At 38.7% G+C, this 16,136-nt stretch overlaps 1 protein-coding gene across 1 annotated transcript in view; it reads right to left on the bottom strand.

The window, feature by feature from the left end:
- Positions 1–16,136, bottom strand: part of MAP3K4 (mitogen-activated protein kinase kinase kinase 4) — a 111,811-nt gene that overhangs the window by 63,122 nt on the left and 32,553 nt on the right. Inside the window, exons 2-3 of the mRNA XM_065888496.1 lie at positions 15,623–15,813; positions 2,438–3,801 (exon numbers count right to left, since the gene is read on the bottom strand). Coding sequence (XP_065744568.1) covers positions 2,438–3,801; positions 15,623–15,813 — 1,555 coding nt within the window. The remainder of the gene's footprint in view (positions 1–2,437; positions 3,802–15,622; positions 15,814–16,136) is intronic.

A 16,136-nucleotide genomic window follows, 5' to 3' on the forward strand; every position in this document is an offset into this window, starting at 1 on the left:
CTTCTATAGCATTTTACTATTTATACAAGTGTCTTTTCAAGCCTCACGACAACCCTGTGAGGTAGGTAGGGAAGTATTGTTATACCCATTTTACAAATGTGAAGACTTACGGTCAGAAAGATTAAGTCATTGACATTAAACATAGATAGTAAAGAGACTAAAACAAAACAAACCCAGAAGGGGAGTGTACATATATTCATTTACATTTGTATACATACACTTCGCCTTATAGGAATTATGTCCCTGAAGTAGGAATAAAAATAAAGTCTTACTTTCCCATTGAGTTAAGTATAATTTTGGAGGCTTATCTTTTATTAGTTTGGATTAATCTCCAATACAGAAGGATTTTTGTTCTTGGTTACTCTTTCATTATTTTGCAAACACAACACTTTATAAACCAAAATTTAAAACAAGAGGGGCTTCTATACTGCATTTTTTTGGAAAAGTAAACCATCTCAAATAATTCTAATAAACATGTTTAATTCACACACTTTGAATGTGTACGTATTTCTTTTCTTCTATAACAAGGATAACTTTCTCATTCAGTTAAACCTCAACTGGTCAAACCAAAGGCGTACAACTTGGATAGCAATTCAAAGCTAGGGGCTCCCTCGTTATCTTTTCTCAGCAAGGGTTCTAATAGAAAACGCAGTGCGCTCATTCTCAACCTCTTTCTTGTTCCAACACATCTAATGGATGCAAAGCTCAGCAGCAGTGGTTCACTGCCACAGAGGGTCCTCAGGGGAGAGGAAGACAGTCTGGGAGAGCGAGCGTAACGCAGTTTTAAGAAGCCCTGACACGTCTCCCTGAGCCCTCACCAGGAGCCCCTCTCTCCTAGGAGAACCAGTGAATCAAAGATGAGGTAATAATGCCAGGACTTTTTCACTGATATTACTTCAAAAACAGTCCTTCGTAACAACAATTAATCAACCCTGTCCTGTCCACACGTGTCCTTGTTAGAACCTAACCACTCTCCAGCCAAAAACCTAAACTAAAGTATGCTATTCGACATCTGAAGCATATGCCAAATCTTTACTACATATCTAGTTCTGCTCTACTGACTTTGAAACTTGCACTATAACAAATTCTTATTATAAAAGAGTTATTCATGGACTAAGAGGGGAAAACATCACTTGCCCGAATAAAAGGTGTACATAAAAAATCATTCACAGAGTCAAAGCACTGCTCAAAGAAAATTCATTTTTGAGATTTCTAATCAAAATAATACTCAAAGTAAACTAACCTCTTAACAGCTACAAAGTATTGATTCATTCTGCAAACATCCTGCTATATTATGTGAACACCTGACCCCTTCTCCTAAGGGTTCATAATCTGGCCATCAGATTAAAACTTCAAATACTGCAAATTCGGGTTCTCTTCCGATGTTTCCCATCTTAAGGAATACCTTCAGTTTTATCATCTGACTCCACAGCAAGCCAGATTGTGTAATAAACCCAAGTTTAAAAAAAGAAAAAGTATATACATATGTATGTATTTAGCTATTAAAGTTTAGAATCACAGCCCTACTCAGGTAATTAGGGATCTCAAAGATCTGGGTGCTTTTGCTTTTAGCCAGATGAACATGCAAACTCACCACAACAGAAAAACTGCTTACGCTCTTTCACTCTCAAGAAGAATATCCAACAATATGCCCCCTTCTAGTTTTACCACCCTTAATGGTAAAGAATTCCTGAGATATAAAGCTATGAAAACCAAGTCCGTACTATTTTCAAATCAACTCCTCTACTAGACATATTCCTCTCACAAAAATCTTCTCATGTCGAAACGTGTCTTTGGTAACAATACTTCCCTTAAACTTCCAGCAACTACACTAAACACCGTAACCTTACCAAATAGTGTATACTTTTCCCCTTTGATCATTCTTGGCCTTCTCTGTAATTCTTCTCTCTTTAAAATCCAGGGACCAAAACTGGACATGCAATTCAAAAGGAAGTAAGCTATTGCAAAGAATAGAGAAAGAACTACATCCATGACCTTGGATGCCATACTCATTTAAAAATATTTTAGCATCATGCTGACTTTTTACTGACTCATATTCAGCTTGTGGTCACCCATGATTATGGCTTTCTTCCCTCTTTATTTATACCGAGCCTGTCCTTCTCCATCCTATATTTAATCATTGGATTTTTTTTCCCTCCACACATTTAATTCACTCAGTTTCATACAGTTTTCACAGATCCACCTTCCCTTTTATCACAATGCTTTATAGAAACGTTTAAATCCTCAATTTATAATTACCATTTATGCCTTAAAAATATCAAGATTATGAACACAACTTTGTAAATCCGCTATACTTCAATTAAAAAAAAATCGAGACCATGAGAGTACATGTTACATATAACACAACATACATTGTAATTTACAAGTAATAGCGGAACCAAGGACAAGACCATACTATTGCCTACTGGAAACCTACCTCCACTGGACGGTCACTCTTTACCAGTGCTATACGTGCCCTTTGCAAGGAACCATCCATCAGCTTGTGAAGTCTTAAAATTAACTTTCTTAACCCCATCTGCTTCAGTGCTTTGTCTACAAATGGTCTATAAATAGAAGTCAGACAATGTCTACTAAAGCCTGCTTCTGTGCTGCAGTCTGGTGTTCCCCAGCCAACAGAATCGTCCTCAGATTCAAGCCTCTCGAGCTTCTTAGTTACGCAATCCGGTGACTGGATGTTGAAACTGTTGTCAGTGGGCTGCCTGGTTTCTGGTACCCTTGGATCAGAGATTTGTTCTCCTTCACTCTCGTCCGTACTGCTTTCCAACTCTTTCAATTCTCCTTCTGTGTCCTCACCCTCATCTTCGGCCTCATTGCCTTTGGATGGTCGTGGGGAAGGGATTTCAAACACTGGCCAGCCAATGTCGGATAAATTCTTGATGCCCAAAACAGTGCCCATAATCCTTAATTTCTGATTTAAGTCTTTTGTGATGTTTAACCACAAACAGAGTGCCTGCACCCTGTCCTGGAAGTCTTTTGCAGCGTATTTTTCATAGTCCTTTTGAAGAGCCTGCAACGATGGATAAAGTGCCTCTATGTACTCCAGCAGCTCCATTATCCGTTTGACCTGCTCAAATGACACCCTCTGGCGTTGGAGGTGCTCATGATATGTTGGGTAACCCACAACCTTTGTCCCATGAGGGGCTCTGCACTGCCCTTCTACCAAAGTACCATTAAAACTAGCTCCATTTCTAACAAAGGCAAAGCTCCCGTAATTAACTTTGAAAGTAAGGATTTCATTGATAATATCTGGGATGGCTTGACGGGCTGTATATAAAAAGAGGTCCTGGTCATTAATGGTCCGTCCTGCATGCCAGGCTTGTAGCTCTAACCAGATCAGTTCATTAGATCGGTTAAACCAGAAAGCAGACGTATTTTCCTGTCCTCTTTGCTCCCTGTCCTTCTTCTTTGAGACTGAGGTAAGCTTTAGTAGAAGTCGTAGAGTTTCGAAAAATTTTAAGCGATCTGCTGGACAGTCAGTCCTAGAAGTCTGGCGTGCAGTTCTGGCTATCGGCATGGGCACAGACACCGGAAGCTTAGCATTGCTGCAGCCAAGACTGAGGTAAGGCTTATTGAGATCCACATCCGGAATTGATTTTTTGGGCAAAGACCCACCCACTGGGTCCAACATGAACGAGCACTGCACGTTCTTCTTATGATCCGGCTCCGTCGTTCTAAGAGCTGCTCGGACCTTTTTCTCCTGCTTATAGCTGTATTCTTCCACATTCTCCACAGTTTTTCCAGTGTCTTTATGTGGAGGTTGGTTTGGTGCATTCATTTTTTCTATTAAAAAAATAAGCAGAACATTATGTTACTCTAAAATATAAAGTTACTCTCAATATTTCAATGACTGATATTCACATGTATTTATATTTTCAGACTGTTATTGAAGAAAATAATCATATCATATGCTGAAAATTAAGAGAACACATACACACACAAAACATTTCTCTCTAAATCTTTACAAAGGTTTTACCCATTTTCCCTGTTACATAATACTTGCTATATTCTCTAATATTCTCCATTACTAACTTAAAACCATCTGCTTACCTCTCTACTACAAAGTGCAGTCATCCAGCTAGTCAAATCTTCACAAGTCATCACCTTAAACTTAAGAAGGGAGAAACAGTATGGCAGATCTGACAGAAACCTGATTTAGAGAACACATCCAAGTCCTGCCTTTGCCATGAACTGAAGTATCAACTTAGAGCAAATCAGTTCAGTTTTCTGGGTTACTTTTCTCATTCGTAAAATCAAGTAGATTGAGGAAAGACCACTTAAGGCACCTTAAGATTATTCTCATAAAACACTGAAAGACAGATAAGCAGAAATGTTTACCTTAATTTATTCTATTCCTTGGTTTCTTCTTTGCCACAAGCAGCTGAACAATAACATTTTAAATTTAACATTAAGAAAACTGAAGACGTGTAGCCTAATTTAGTATAATTTGCCTAGTTTATTATACTGGCACATAAAGTCATTCAAAATTAATGCAAAGGAAGTAAACATCACGCTTTCCCTTCACGTAACTGTAAAAGGTTCTATTAACTTAACTCCCAAGCTTCGAGATGAACACACATCTTCCTTCCTGTTTGGCATTTCTGACACTAGGAACCACCCTACCTCACTGAAACCCCTTCAGTCTCTTGCTTTCTACACACAGCACTCTCAGGGTTCTCTTCTACCTTCTGAGTCCCTCCTCTTCAAATTCTCTCCTGGGAACTTGGCTCACTCCATTAAAAAGTTAATGCTTCTCAAAGCCCTTCTCTTAGGTCTCTTCGGTCTCACCTTCGCTCTCCCTGGGTGACCTCCTTCACACCCACGTCATACACTGATGATGCCCAAGCCTATAGCACTGTCCCCACGTCCCCTCTACACTCCAGGTATACTGTCTCATTGAATCTAGGACACACATGTTGTATTTTAACTTCTCTGAAATTAGAATGTCTTATAATTATGGTGATATAAATAACTTTTAGGAATATATTCACTAATACATTTCATTTACATTTTCCTTTATATATAAGCACAATAGTAATAAATGGTTTTTAAAAACCTATTATCTAAATATCAAGAAGTATAAAAGAGTTCTTTAAATAAAAATTAAAAATTCTAAGTGCAAGAACACACTGTGTCATCAATTATAAGCATTTTTTCTTAGTATATAATATTATAGTATGCCTTTAGATTTGATGAAATAGAGTATATTTATACGGTTACAGACTAACATACCCAAAATCAATTCACCAAAGAAAATTTGTTTAAAACCAATGTATTTCCAAATCAATTTAAATTAAATTAGTTTTAAAATAAGGATTTTAAAACAAGTATTTCCAAGAGCACTTCCAACCTGATTTACATTATATTCAATTTCTTTTATGATCCATCAAAAAGGATTTTACTGCCTGTAAGGATTTGTGTTATATTTTAATATAAAACTATTATTACTATTATCTTTTAAATTAGCAATACTTTTTAAACAACAGAACTTTTATCTGTAGTTTTAATCTACTTTACTTCTAAATGTCTTAAAACGTTTTACACAGTCCATTCAGGAAATTTCTTCACTCAGAATGGCTATCACCAGAAACAGGACACATAACAAGTGTTGGCAAGGAGGTGGAGAGAAAGGAATCCTCATACACGCTGGTGGGAATGTAAATTGGTACAGCCACTATAGACGGTTTCTCAAAGAACTAAAAATAGAACTACCACTTGACCCAATAATTCCACTCCTGGATATACATATCCAAAAAAAACCCCAAAACACTAATTCAAAATGATACATGCACCCCGATATTCACAGCAGCATTATTTACAATTGCTGAGATACAGAATCAACCTCACTGTCCATCAACAGATAAATGGATAAAGAAGATGTAAAGAGTGTGTGTGTGTGTATGTGTGTGTGTGTATACATACATATCAATACATACAATGGAATACTACTCAGCCATAAAAAAAATGAAATTTCACCATTTGCAGTAACATGGATAGAGCTGGAGGGTATTATGCTAAGTGAAATAAGTCAGACAGAGAAAGACAAATACTGTGTGATATCACTTACGTGTGGAATGTAAAAAGGACAACAAACTAGTGAATATAACAAAAAAGAAGCAGACTCACAGATATAGAGAACTAATGGTTACCAGTGGGGAGAAGGAAGTGGGGAGGGACAAGATAGGGTTAGGGGATGAGATACTAATTACTAGGTGTAAAATAAATAAGCTAGGGCTTCCCTGGTGGTGCAGTGGTTGAGAGTCCGCCTGCTGATGCAGGGGACACGGGCTCGTGCCCTGGTCCGGGAAGATCCCACATGCCGCGGAGCGGCTGGGCCCGTGAGCCATGGCCGCTGGGCCTGCGCGTCCGGAGCCTGTGCTCCGCAACGGGTGAGGCCACAACAGTTAGGGGCCCGCGTACCGAAAAAAATAAAAAAATAAAATAAATAAGCTACAACAATATACTATACAACACAGGGAATATAGCCAATATTTTACAATAACTATAAATGAAATGTAACCTTTAAAAATTGTGAATCACTATGTCATACATCTGAAACTTATATAATATTGTACATAAATTATACCTCAATAAAAATTTTTAAAAATTTTTTTAAAAGTCGAATTTTTTAAAAAAGAAATTTTTCCACAGTTTTATTGTTTCTAGCTACAAATACTTATCAATCCTCATTTATAAAAAAGGTGTCCAGGCCAGCCCTTTGCCTCCTCTTTGCTGTTTTGTTTAACTGTGCTCTTTATACTTTTATTAATATAGCACATATATATCACTCATTTCTACTTAGTAAAGCAATGGTTATTTGAAAGCAAAGCTAACAAGAACTTCCAAATTTAACTCCATTATAGTTTATGTTTCAAGATATCAAATCATACTATACTTTCTTACTATGAAACACAAAATGATATATACATGGTATCAGGGAGTAAGATTGGAGATAAAGATAATGAGTTTGTTTTGTAATATATTGAATTGGAGGTGCCTATGGGACATTCATGTAGAGATGTCTGTGGGTAACTAATATATGAGTCTTGAGCTCAGGAGAGAAATCCAGAGATATCAATTTGGAAATTATCAGTATATACAGATGTTGTTTAATACCAGGAGAGTACACAAGAACATCCAAGAAAAGTGTGCAGAAGAGAGGCAATGCAGGCCTAGGAAAGAATGCTATATTAACTAATACGTGCATCCACGTGGTTCTGAGTCAGAGAAATCAAAACTTATGTAACAAAAAACTATTGTGTTAGCTTAGGGTTTAGGATTCTAAGAAGACTTTACAAAATGAATGTAGGGTAGCATTAGTGACCAAGGCCAAAGAACGTCTGCATATAATTTATAACTTAAAAGTGAGTGAACAGTGAAAAAGTATTACTTGCCTTATATGAATTATAAATGTTCTTCTAACCCATGATTTAAAGGTCCTAAGGGAAACAAAGGGTGAACTGAGAGTAGCTGGGATGACCTGAACAACACAGAAGACAGAGCTACGAACTTTAAGTCCAAATCGATGCTAAATTTACCACACAGCTAATAGTCAAAGCATGAAAATATCAAGAGATGAAGCTTCTGAGCCTTGATCTTTATTCCAACATTTAAAAGGACTTAAGGGGGGAAATGCCACAATCCCACTTTTCTGTATAAACAGAATCGAATTTTAGCAAGCTTAGAAACCTAATTTTTGTAGATGACACACAAATATTGTGAAGCCTATGTTACAGCATAAAAAATGGTATATTACACAATTTTCTGAAATTCTGTATTCAAAATTTTGGTTCAGTCTTTGGACCTACAATGTGTGTAAAGGAAAGCAAATGGGGAAAGGAGGAAGACGGGACAAAGAAGCTATTTTTTTTTTTCCAAAACAAAAAACCAAGTTGGTTTTTAAAAAAACACACAAATGGAAATAGGTACATCATTAAAATGACATAATTTAAATTTAAAATAGACTTAAGCCCCAGTCTAGCTACTGTGCAAAAAGAAAATACCAATCTTGTTTGTTTAGTTTTCTGTTAATACTAAATCCCTCTGCAATGAACAGAAAGTCAAATACAGAGTGTCTGTAAAGGAGAGTGGATCAAAAGTATATAGAATGTTTTATACAAGTTCTAATTACGGTACTACAAAATTAGTTCATAATGACTTAAGACTAATGAACATCTGAGCTCTCAAGTGGCTATAAATTAAGTGGTACGACTTTGTAGTACTGTTAAAACAAACCTTCCAAGAAGTTACTGTCTCCTTTGGCCAATCACCAATAACTCCTGCCAAATCAGAGAAACATGAAAGGAAAAGAACAAAAAAATGTATAATGAAACTGAACGCAAACAAATGACAAGCAATATGGTTCACTTGTTTAAACAGATATAAGACAGTCAACTGACTTCCCCACAATTCACACCTAGAAACAGCTCTTTAGAATATGTATAAAATGTATTTTTTATCAAGTCCTCGCAATTCTTACGTTCTTCCATACATGTATGTCAAATTCAAAACACTGGCCCTCCTCGATCTCTCAAATGAGAAAGCAGAAACAGGTATCTGCGCTTTACTTTAAATGTGAGATGATCTTTAGAGCGGTGATGTGCCAGGCTATCAATGTCAACAATCTGAAGGGACTTAGAGATCTTCTAATTCAAGGTTCTCAAACTTTAGTAAACATTGAGAATCACTCAGATTCGTGCTACAATGCAGATTCCTGGGCCCACTCCCAGTGTCTCGGATTTAACCTGGCTAGAATGACACCACATTTGGGAAAACCCTGCTCTATTCAAACACTGCTTTACCCATTTATGAGGTAAGGGCCTACAGAAATTGTCGTCATGTTTACAACAACACTGTGATGGAGATTCCTGCAGAACATGGATGGCCAGACAGATGAGACATGTCGGGACAGGGATCCTAACCCATGTTTGTGCCATCAACCACCTTTACGCCTGTCAAGCTGCTCACAGGGCAGGGCTGTCTGACTAAGGAAAGGTTAAGATGCTGAGTGCCATGAAAGACAGATTACAGTGGGCTAACTGATATGCGGAAGCTTTAAATAAGACCGGGTACTTGACTGATTGCCTTGAAGAATGGATTCATCTTAAATAAGGGTAGCAAGGAAGGCAAGAGAATAAACATACAAAAAGACACAAAAGCAGAAAAGAAGAGAGCCTGGCTGGAATAGTGAGTCTACATGTAGATGGGTAGACTGGAAATATAAATCAGAACCTTGAAAGTCAGGCTGAGTTTGGATTAAAGAGCTGAAATATAGATTTAAGTCCACTCTAGTTCACAAAGAACATTTCTCTTACTATATAGATTGAATCTGATTTATAACCATTTTACCAGATCAATTTTATAGCAGTATTATATTTAAAAAAATAAAACTTGCTAATCTCACTATGTTAGCAAAAAATCACACACATTTACATACACACACACACACACACACACCTTGAGATATTTACTAATGATAGGGAGATTAATGTGTACATGTATATGCATACGTGTGTGTATATGCACACATGTATATGCCAGACTACAGATTACTATCTCTGTAAACTGGCTCTTACAGTATTACATTACTCCTGCAAAATGGGGCCGATAACGATTACGAGGCCGATTCACCCTGAAAAGGGCTTTGGCCTGGGTGTCTTCATTCTTATTTAACCTACTTAAAACTATGAGATGAACTGGATTTACTTCCTTCTACTAATTAAAAAGAACAAAAATTTAAGGATAAGATAGTTTGTCTCTCCTTAAACCAGCCTTAAGGAGAAACAGCTACACATGGATAGCTACACATTATGGTCCAAAATTTATCAAAATCTTAATTGCTGTAGTTTGGTAGTTATTTACAATTATCCAAAAAATATGATCTGAAGGAACACCACAGTTAAATTCTGTTACTCATCAAAGTATGAAATCAAGCCCGGTCAGTGAGTTAATTCAAGAGCTGAAATGGTAGGTTACATCTGTCAGGATGTCACATAGCTGGTATTTTTTAGGTAATAAAGAGCTAACCATCTTTACCTAGATATCATAACACTGTTATATATTTAATATTTAGCACAGCTTCTAAAAGCAGAAGTTAATATTTTGAAAACAAAAATATCTTTAACATTTCCAGGGAAACAAAATCAGGAAAATGCAAAAGTCAAACAAAATAATTTTAAACACATCTGAAGTCCATCACTACAAAGAAATAAAACGTTGTGGGCAGTGGTGACCTCACCTTTGTCCTACATCCCTAGGCCCCCTCCTCATGCCTCCCCTATCTCAGACAACCACTACGATACATATTGTTTTGAACTTTCCTGTCTGTGGTTACCCACTTGCGTATTATGAAAGGAAATCACAATGAGTGACACGAGTCTTTCTGCAGAACTTCTTGTGTTTATTTGCAGGAACTTCTCTAAAGTCTACTCCCAAAAGTGCATTTGCTTGGGTCAAGCTCAGTCTGAGTGTATTAACAAATTACTTCCACACAGGGATTGAGACAATTTACCCTCACACCAGCCTTGTAAGAAAGCTGCCATCTCCTCACATCTTTGCTAGTATTTGATAATGCTCATCAGGGTGCAGTAAGTATTAGAAAGAAAACCACAGGCCCCAAATGGTGTCAGTCGCATGCTAAAAGCCCATGATGGCAAACCTATATTTTATACATCACTTCACTGCAGTTCCAACCTCTCCCAGAAATGTAGTTTTAATTGAACAGTCTAGAATTTTCTGGTCAATACCAATAAAGTAACCCATCAAGTAGGCTCTCTACAAGCCCCCAGAGGAAGAGGGAATCTGCATGATAAAACCCCTGTCATCCCTCCCCACCCCCATAAAAAAAGACGTCTGGTCAAAAAATAATCCTTTCTTTTTTTTTGCTAATAGCTCCCTTACTCCACCCTTCTTCCTATAAAACCCCTTCCATTTTTGCACAATCACACAGAGCACCCTTCTAGGTGCTAGATGTAATGCTGCCTGATTCATAATAAAGCCAATCAAATCTTCACATTTACTTGGCTGAATTTTGCTTTTTAACATAAGGAATATATCTGGGTTTTGTCCAGGTTCCTGACACAGAGCTCCTAAAACCCTTGGAACTTTCTGATAGAAGTGTCTTTTTTATTCATAAGGAGCCCCTATCAATCACACTTCAATTTACACTAATGGGGCGACTTAAGTGATAAACGTAAGTGTGTCCCTGAGTTCTGTGAGCAGTTCTTTCATGGGAGCCCTCAATTTATTACCAGTTGGTCAGAAGGTCGCCTGGTACTAAATTTCCAATTATAAAAAATAAGCCTATGACAACAGTAGTTGGTTATTTTGAGCCTAGGATAATAAGAATATTTAAAGAATCATATCCATATAATAGCTCATGACAATGGCTACCATCACTAAAGACAACAGTGTTAGTGGTTACTCTACCCACAGAACCGTGAGCACAAAAAAATGGACGCTTTCATAACACTAAGCTTTGGGTGGCTGTCACACAGCAAAAGATAAGCAGAAAAATGAAAATATTATCGGTGATGTTAATTAAAAAGATGAGCTCAACTTTCACTGCAGTTCTAAAGTGACTCGTATGATTCAGACAGCCTTTGCTTGTTGCAGAGAGAAAGAAATAATGTGTCAGTTCATATTTCCTTGGAAAGCTTTTTAAATAAATCTGGCCAATCTAATTTTAAAAATCTCTTGAAAATACTGAGAGACCAATACACTATTATGATTGACAAATGAGTTTGAAATACTGGTCTCCCTGACTCAGCCTTCAGGCCATAGCACAAATGTCACTTGTTCCAGCAGTCTTCCCAAGCCCAGGTCTGCTCGATCCCCTCCTGTGGGCACCCACAGAAGCCCCCCTCTCTCCCCTCCACCCCAGCTCTACCACACAAGACGGGACTGCCTGCTCATCTCTGTGGTTCCTACTGGAGACGAGCAAGGGCTTATCGATCATCTAACGCAATACCCGCCTATGGAGTCACTGAAGTTGCGAGTCAAGGGAAAGAATGAAGGAGAAATAAGGGAGGAATGGAAGGGAGGAAGGAAAAAGGGGATGCGAAGAGGAGGCAGAAGAAAGGAAAGAGAGGTAAAGGCAAAAGGAAAGGGAGGGAGGTGAGGAAAGAAAGACCCAGAGAAAAAGTAACTATGACGGCAACATACAGAGTGAGAAGAAGAAAGGGGGCTAGGAAGAGCTACAAGAAACGGATAAGCCAGACAGGACTGACCCAGGCTGCAGTCCCAACTCCATACCTTGGTAACTATGTGACTCAAGACTCAGTGTCCTGAAAGGAGGGGCACCAATTAATAAGGGTACAGTCAATGATATAATTATTTAATTCTACTTTGAAATTTAAGGCAAGTAGTGAGAAAGAACTCTTTAGCTCACAATAATAATGACAGCTAGCAGTTACTGAACATAAAACCCTCACAACACCGTAAGGCAGATTACCTCACAGATAAAGAAGATGAGACACGGAGGCGGCACATACAGAAGGTGGTAGAACCAGGATGGGAATCCAGGCAATCCGGCAACCAAGTGTGTGCTCCGGTCCACCATGCTCTGCTGCCGCAGCCGGCGAGTTCTCAAGTACTGTTTGTTCTATCAGCTCAACACAAACACGCCATCACCAAAACAGTAACATGACCCACTGCCCAACACGGTTGCTTCATTTCCATCGTTTTTTGGTGTTCATGAACAAGAATGTTGACAAAAACAGTTCACCAGACAGCAAACACACTGCTTTCTAGTATATGCGTGACTGGGACAGTTAAAACTACAAGCCCTAGAAACTCTCTGTGTCATGTCTTCAACCATAAATTGAATAATAATATATAGAACCTACATCTCATTGGGCTATTACTATATTTAAAAGACAACTCTTTTGACGAGCTTAGCATAGCGCTTCGGTAAGCACTCAAGAACTGTGAGTGATAACCGGGCAAATGTTGCTACAAATGATTCGGCAGCCATTAAAATGAACAGCACAGGTTATTCTACGGCACAGAAAGTTCATGAATCATTAAAATGAAAAAGAAAGTTCAGGAATCATTAAAATGAAAATTCATTAAAATGAAAAATAGTATGATATCATATCACAACACAAATATATGCAAGTGAAGAGGCTACAAGGCAAAGATGGTAAAAGCTGTTATTTCTGCATATTGGGTTTATGGGTATTTTTCTTTCTTTTTGTCAGTATTTTCTAAACTCCCTACGACAAACATGTAATCTTTTGCAATAAGAAAAAACATAAGTTGTTAAGAACTTTGGTGCCCTAGGTCTGCTGATAGATAGCTACAAATCCAAAGGTTTATGAGCACTCTTTCTTCACCTGCAAAATGGCAGGAATTAACGTGGTCTCTGAGACCCCTTCCAGATCTAAAATTCTGTAATTTTATGAAATAAACAACTGAAAGAAGTTGAGGAGGAAAAGAAACAACCTTCCCTCTTCCTTCTACTTCTGACACAGCCCAGAAGGACAGCAGAGCTCAACAAGTATCCAGTCACGGGTTTTCTGACTGATTACTAAAGACGTACAGCCATGTCAAGTACCACATTCAGAGAAGCTTAACCCCTGCTGCTTGCACTGGGAAAAAAGTCCAAACTGAGGACCAGGAGAACTAGTTCTAAAATTAGTCCTGGGAGTTCCCGGTGGTCCAGTGAATAGGACTCTGCGTTCTCACTGCCGAGGGCCCAGGTTCAATCCCTGGTCAGGGAAGTAAGATCCCACAAGCTGTGTGGCATGGCCAAAAAATAAAAATAAAAATAGTACCTAAAATTAGTCCTGCCACTATCTCAAGCCTTCTGGCCTTAAGAAGTTGCTTTAAAACCCTGGGCCTCACTTTCTCAATCTATAAAATGAGGGGACTGTGTTCTCAACTCTGGTTCTAAAATAGTATGAACAAGTGAAGACAAAGCAGGTATCCTATTGGCATCATCGCATTTCACCACCACGAAGCAAATATGTATTAACTAATATTGGTTCAGTAGATGCTGCTTCAAAAGGAACTACTGTAGGCATTTGAGAAATTTCTTTGAGAAAATCGAAAAGGATTGATTTTAAAGATAATATATTGCAATGGAAAGCTATTACTTTCCAACGGGGGTAAATACATACCATAGGTTAACATCCTACTACAAATACAGTTTTAAAAGAAAGTAGGGCTTCCCTGGTGGCGCAGTGGTTGAGGGTCCACCTGTCGATGCAGGGGACATGGGTTCGTGCCCCGGTCCAGGAAGATCCCACATGCCGCGGAGCGGCTGGGCCCGTGAGCTATGGCAGCTGAGCCTGCGCGTCCGGAGCCTGTGCTCCGCAATGGGAGAGGCCACAACAGTGAGAGGCCCGCGTACCGCAAAAAAATAAATAAATAAAAGAAAGTAAAAAAAATCACCTTCCCTGTGGGAAAGAAAGATTATTTATTACTTAGGAATTCCTCCTTGGATAAGACTTCACTCAAGCAAATAAGTACAATAAAGTCCATTTCTCTTACCCTTCTTCTTTCTTGAGGAAGGGCTATGATAGGGACACAGAATGAACTTGCTGACATTAACCATGAGAGATCAATGTGTGGAAGGAATGTATGGGAAAGGGAAAGAGAGGAAGAAAATGAGCTAAAGAAGGGGAGAGATGGAAATGAGTCTCTTTTCAGTAGGAAGAACATGTGATAAGGGGAAGTTTCTCAGAGGAGATAAAGAATGATATCCCTATCTTGCAGGGTAATAGGTAGATGAATTCTAGGAAACGACGAGATCAGTTTCAGGACAAGTGGTTTGCTGAAATTAACAGAGAAATTCTAAAACCGTAAGGCTTCAGTGACCTGAGGTTCCATGCCAGAAAGCAGGTACAAGGAAGCAGGTCAGCATGATTCAGTTCCTCTGCCTCAGAACAGAACAGCTGTGACGCGCTCAGAGGAAGGAAGAAATGAAAACAGAGAACAGTCTCAGGAGCAGGAACAGCTTCTAGGAGCAGCACACTGTCTGGGCTTTGGGATTCCAAACAGAAGGAAAAGTAAAACACAGATTCTGTGCGTGATTATAAGGTGGGATACCATCCAGGCCCTGTGCTTAGCGGGAACGAGGGCCCTGTACATGAGGGCAGCATCACGGTCACCGGCAGAGCACAGGTCTCAGGCCGCCTAGGGAATCCTGGGGAAGAAAGCCTGGCCCTGCCTCTCCCAAAGTGCCCAATACATCATGTCAGGAAGACAGAATCTAGAAGTTTCAGCCTAAGAGATTCAAAGAATAAAAGAAGGCCACCTATCCCGTACACCAGCAGCCATCCTGGACAGGCACGCTGATTCATCCACGTTTGTCCTCTTCCACGTCCTAAAAGGAATGCAAAGGCCTCACACACTGACTTTAACAATTACTCAGGACAAACCTTTCTATCTCTGGAGAATTATTTTCTCTTTTATTGCTAATGGTGATAATTCAAATATTTAAAAATAAAACTTTAAGGCAGCATAAAATCAAATTTAAAATAAGAGGAATAACTAACATTATTGTAGAAAAAGCATCTATCAATAGTTACATGTTACATAAAGATTACATACCAACCATGCCACGCCCCCTCAAATATATCGTTTTACGCGCAAGACTTACCTTTCACATTAGCTCGACTGGTGGGCCTCCCTACATTATTCCTCTGGTGTTTGGTTGACAGACGCTTCCTCTGCCGAGGCGTGCTGGGGGGAGAGGGACCATAAAGGTTCTCTGTATTTGTTTCATCTGAAAAGTCCTCAGGATCAGACTCAGAATTCTTACAAGCTGAATCTCCCAATGCGCACTCTTGTCTATGGACAACAAGCAGAGAAAACATTCAGGAATGTATGAAGGGAATTCAAATTTCAATTACTTAAAATTTCTTTTAAAAACTCTCCATAACACTTCTCTGTGGATATGTCTCTTCCTCAGCCTTGTAATCTTTCTCCTCTATCTGTACTTGTAGAAACTCATGAAGAGAACATTAACGACTGTGTTCCTGCTCTCACCACGAATAAAGAAAACTGACGTGCAGTTCCTGTTGTTTAGAGAATTCTTTCTAACATAAATGAAGTTTAAAACTAAAAACTTAAGGATCAGGGGAAAAAGAGCAAAGGACTAGAAGATACAAATC

This window comes from Phocoena phocoena, chromosome 12 (genome assembly GCF_963924675.1).
Source record: "Phocoena phocoena chromosome 12, mPhoPho1.1, whole genome shotgun sequence".
Lineage (NCBI taxonomy): Eukaryota > Metazoa > Chordata > Mammalia > Artiodactyla > Phocoenidae > Phocoena > Phocoena phocoena.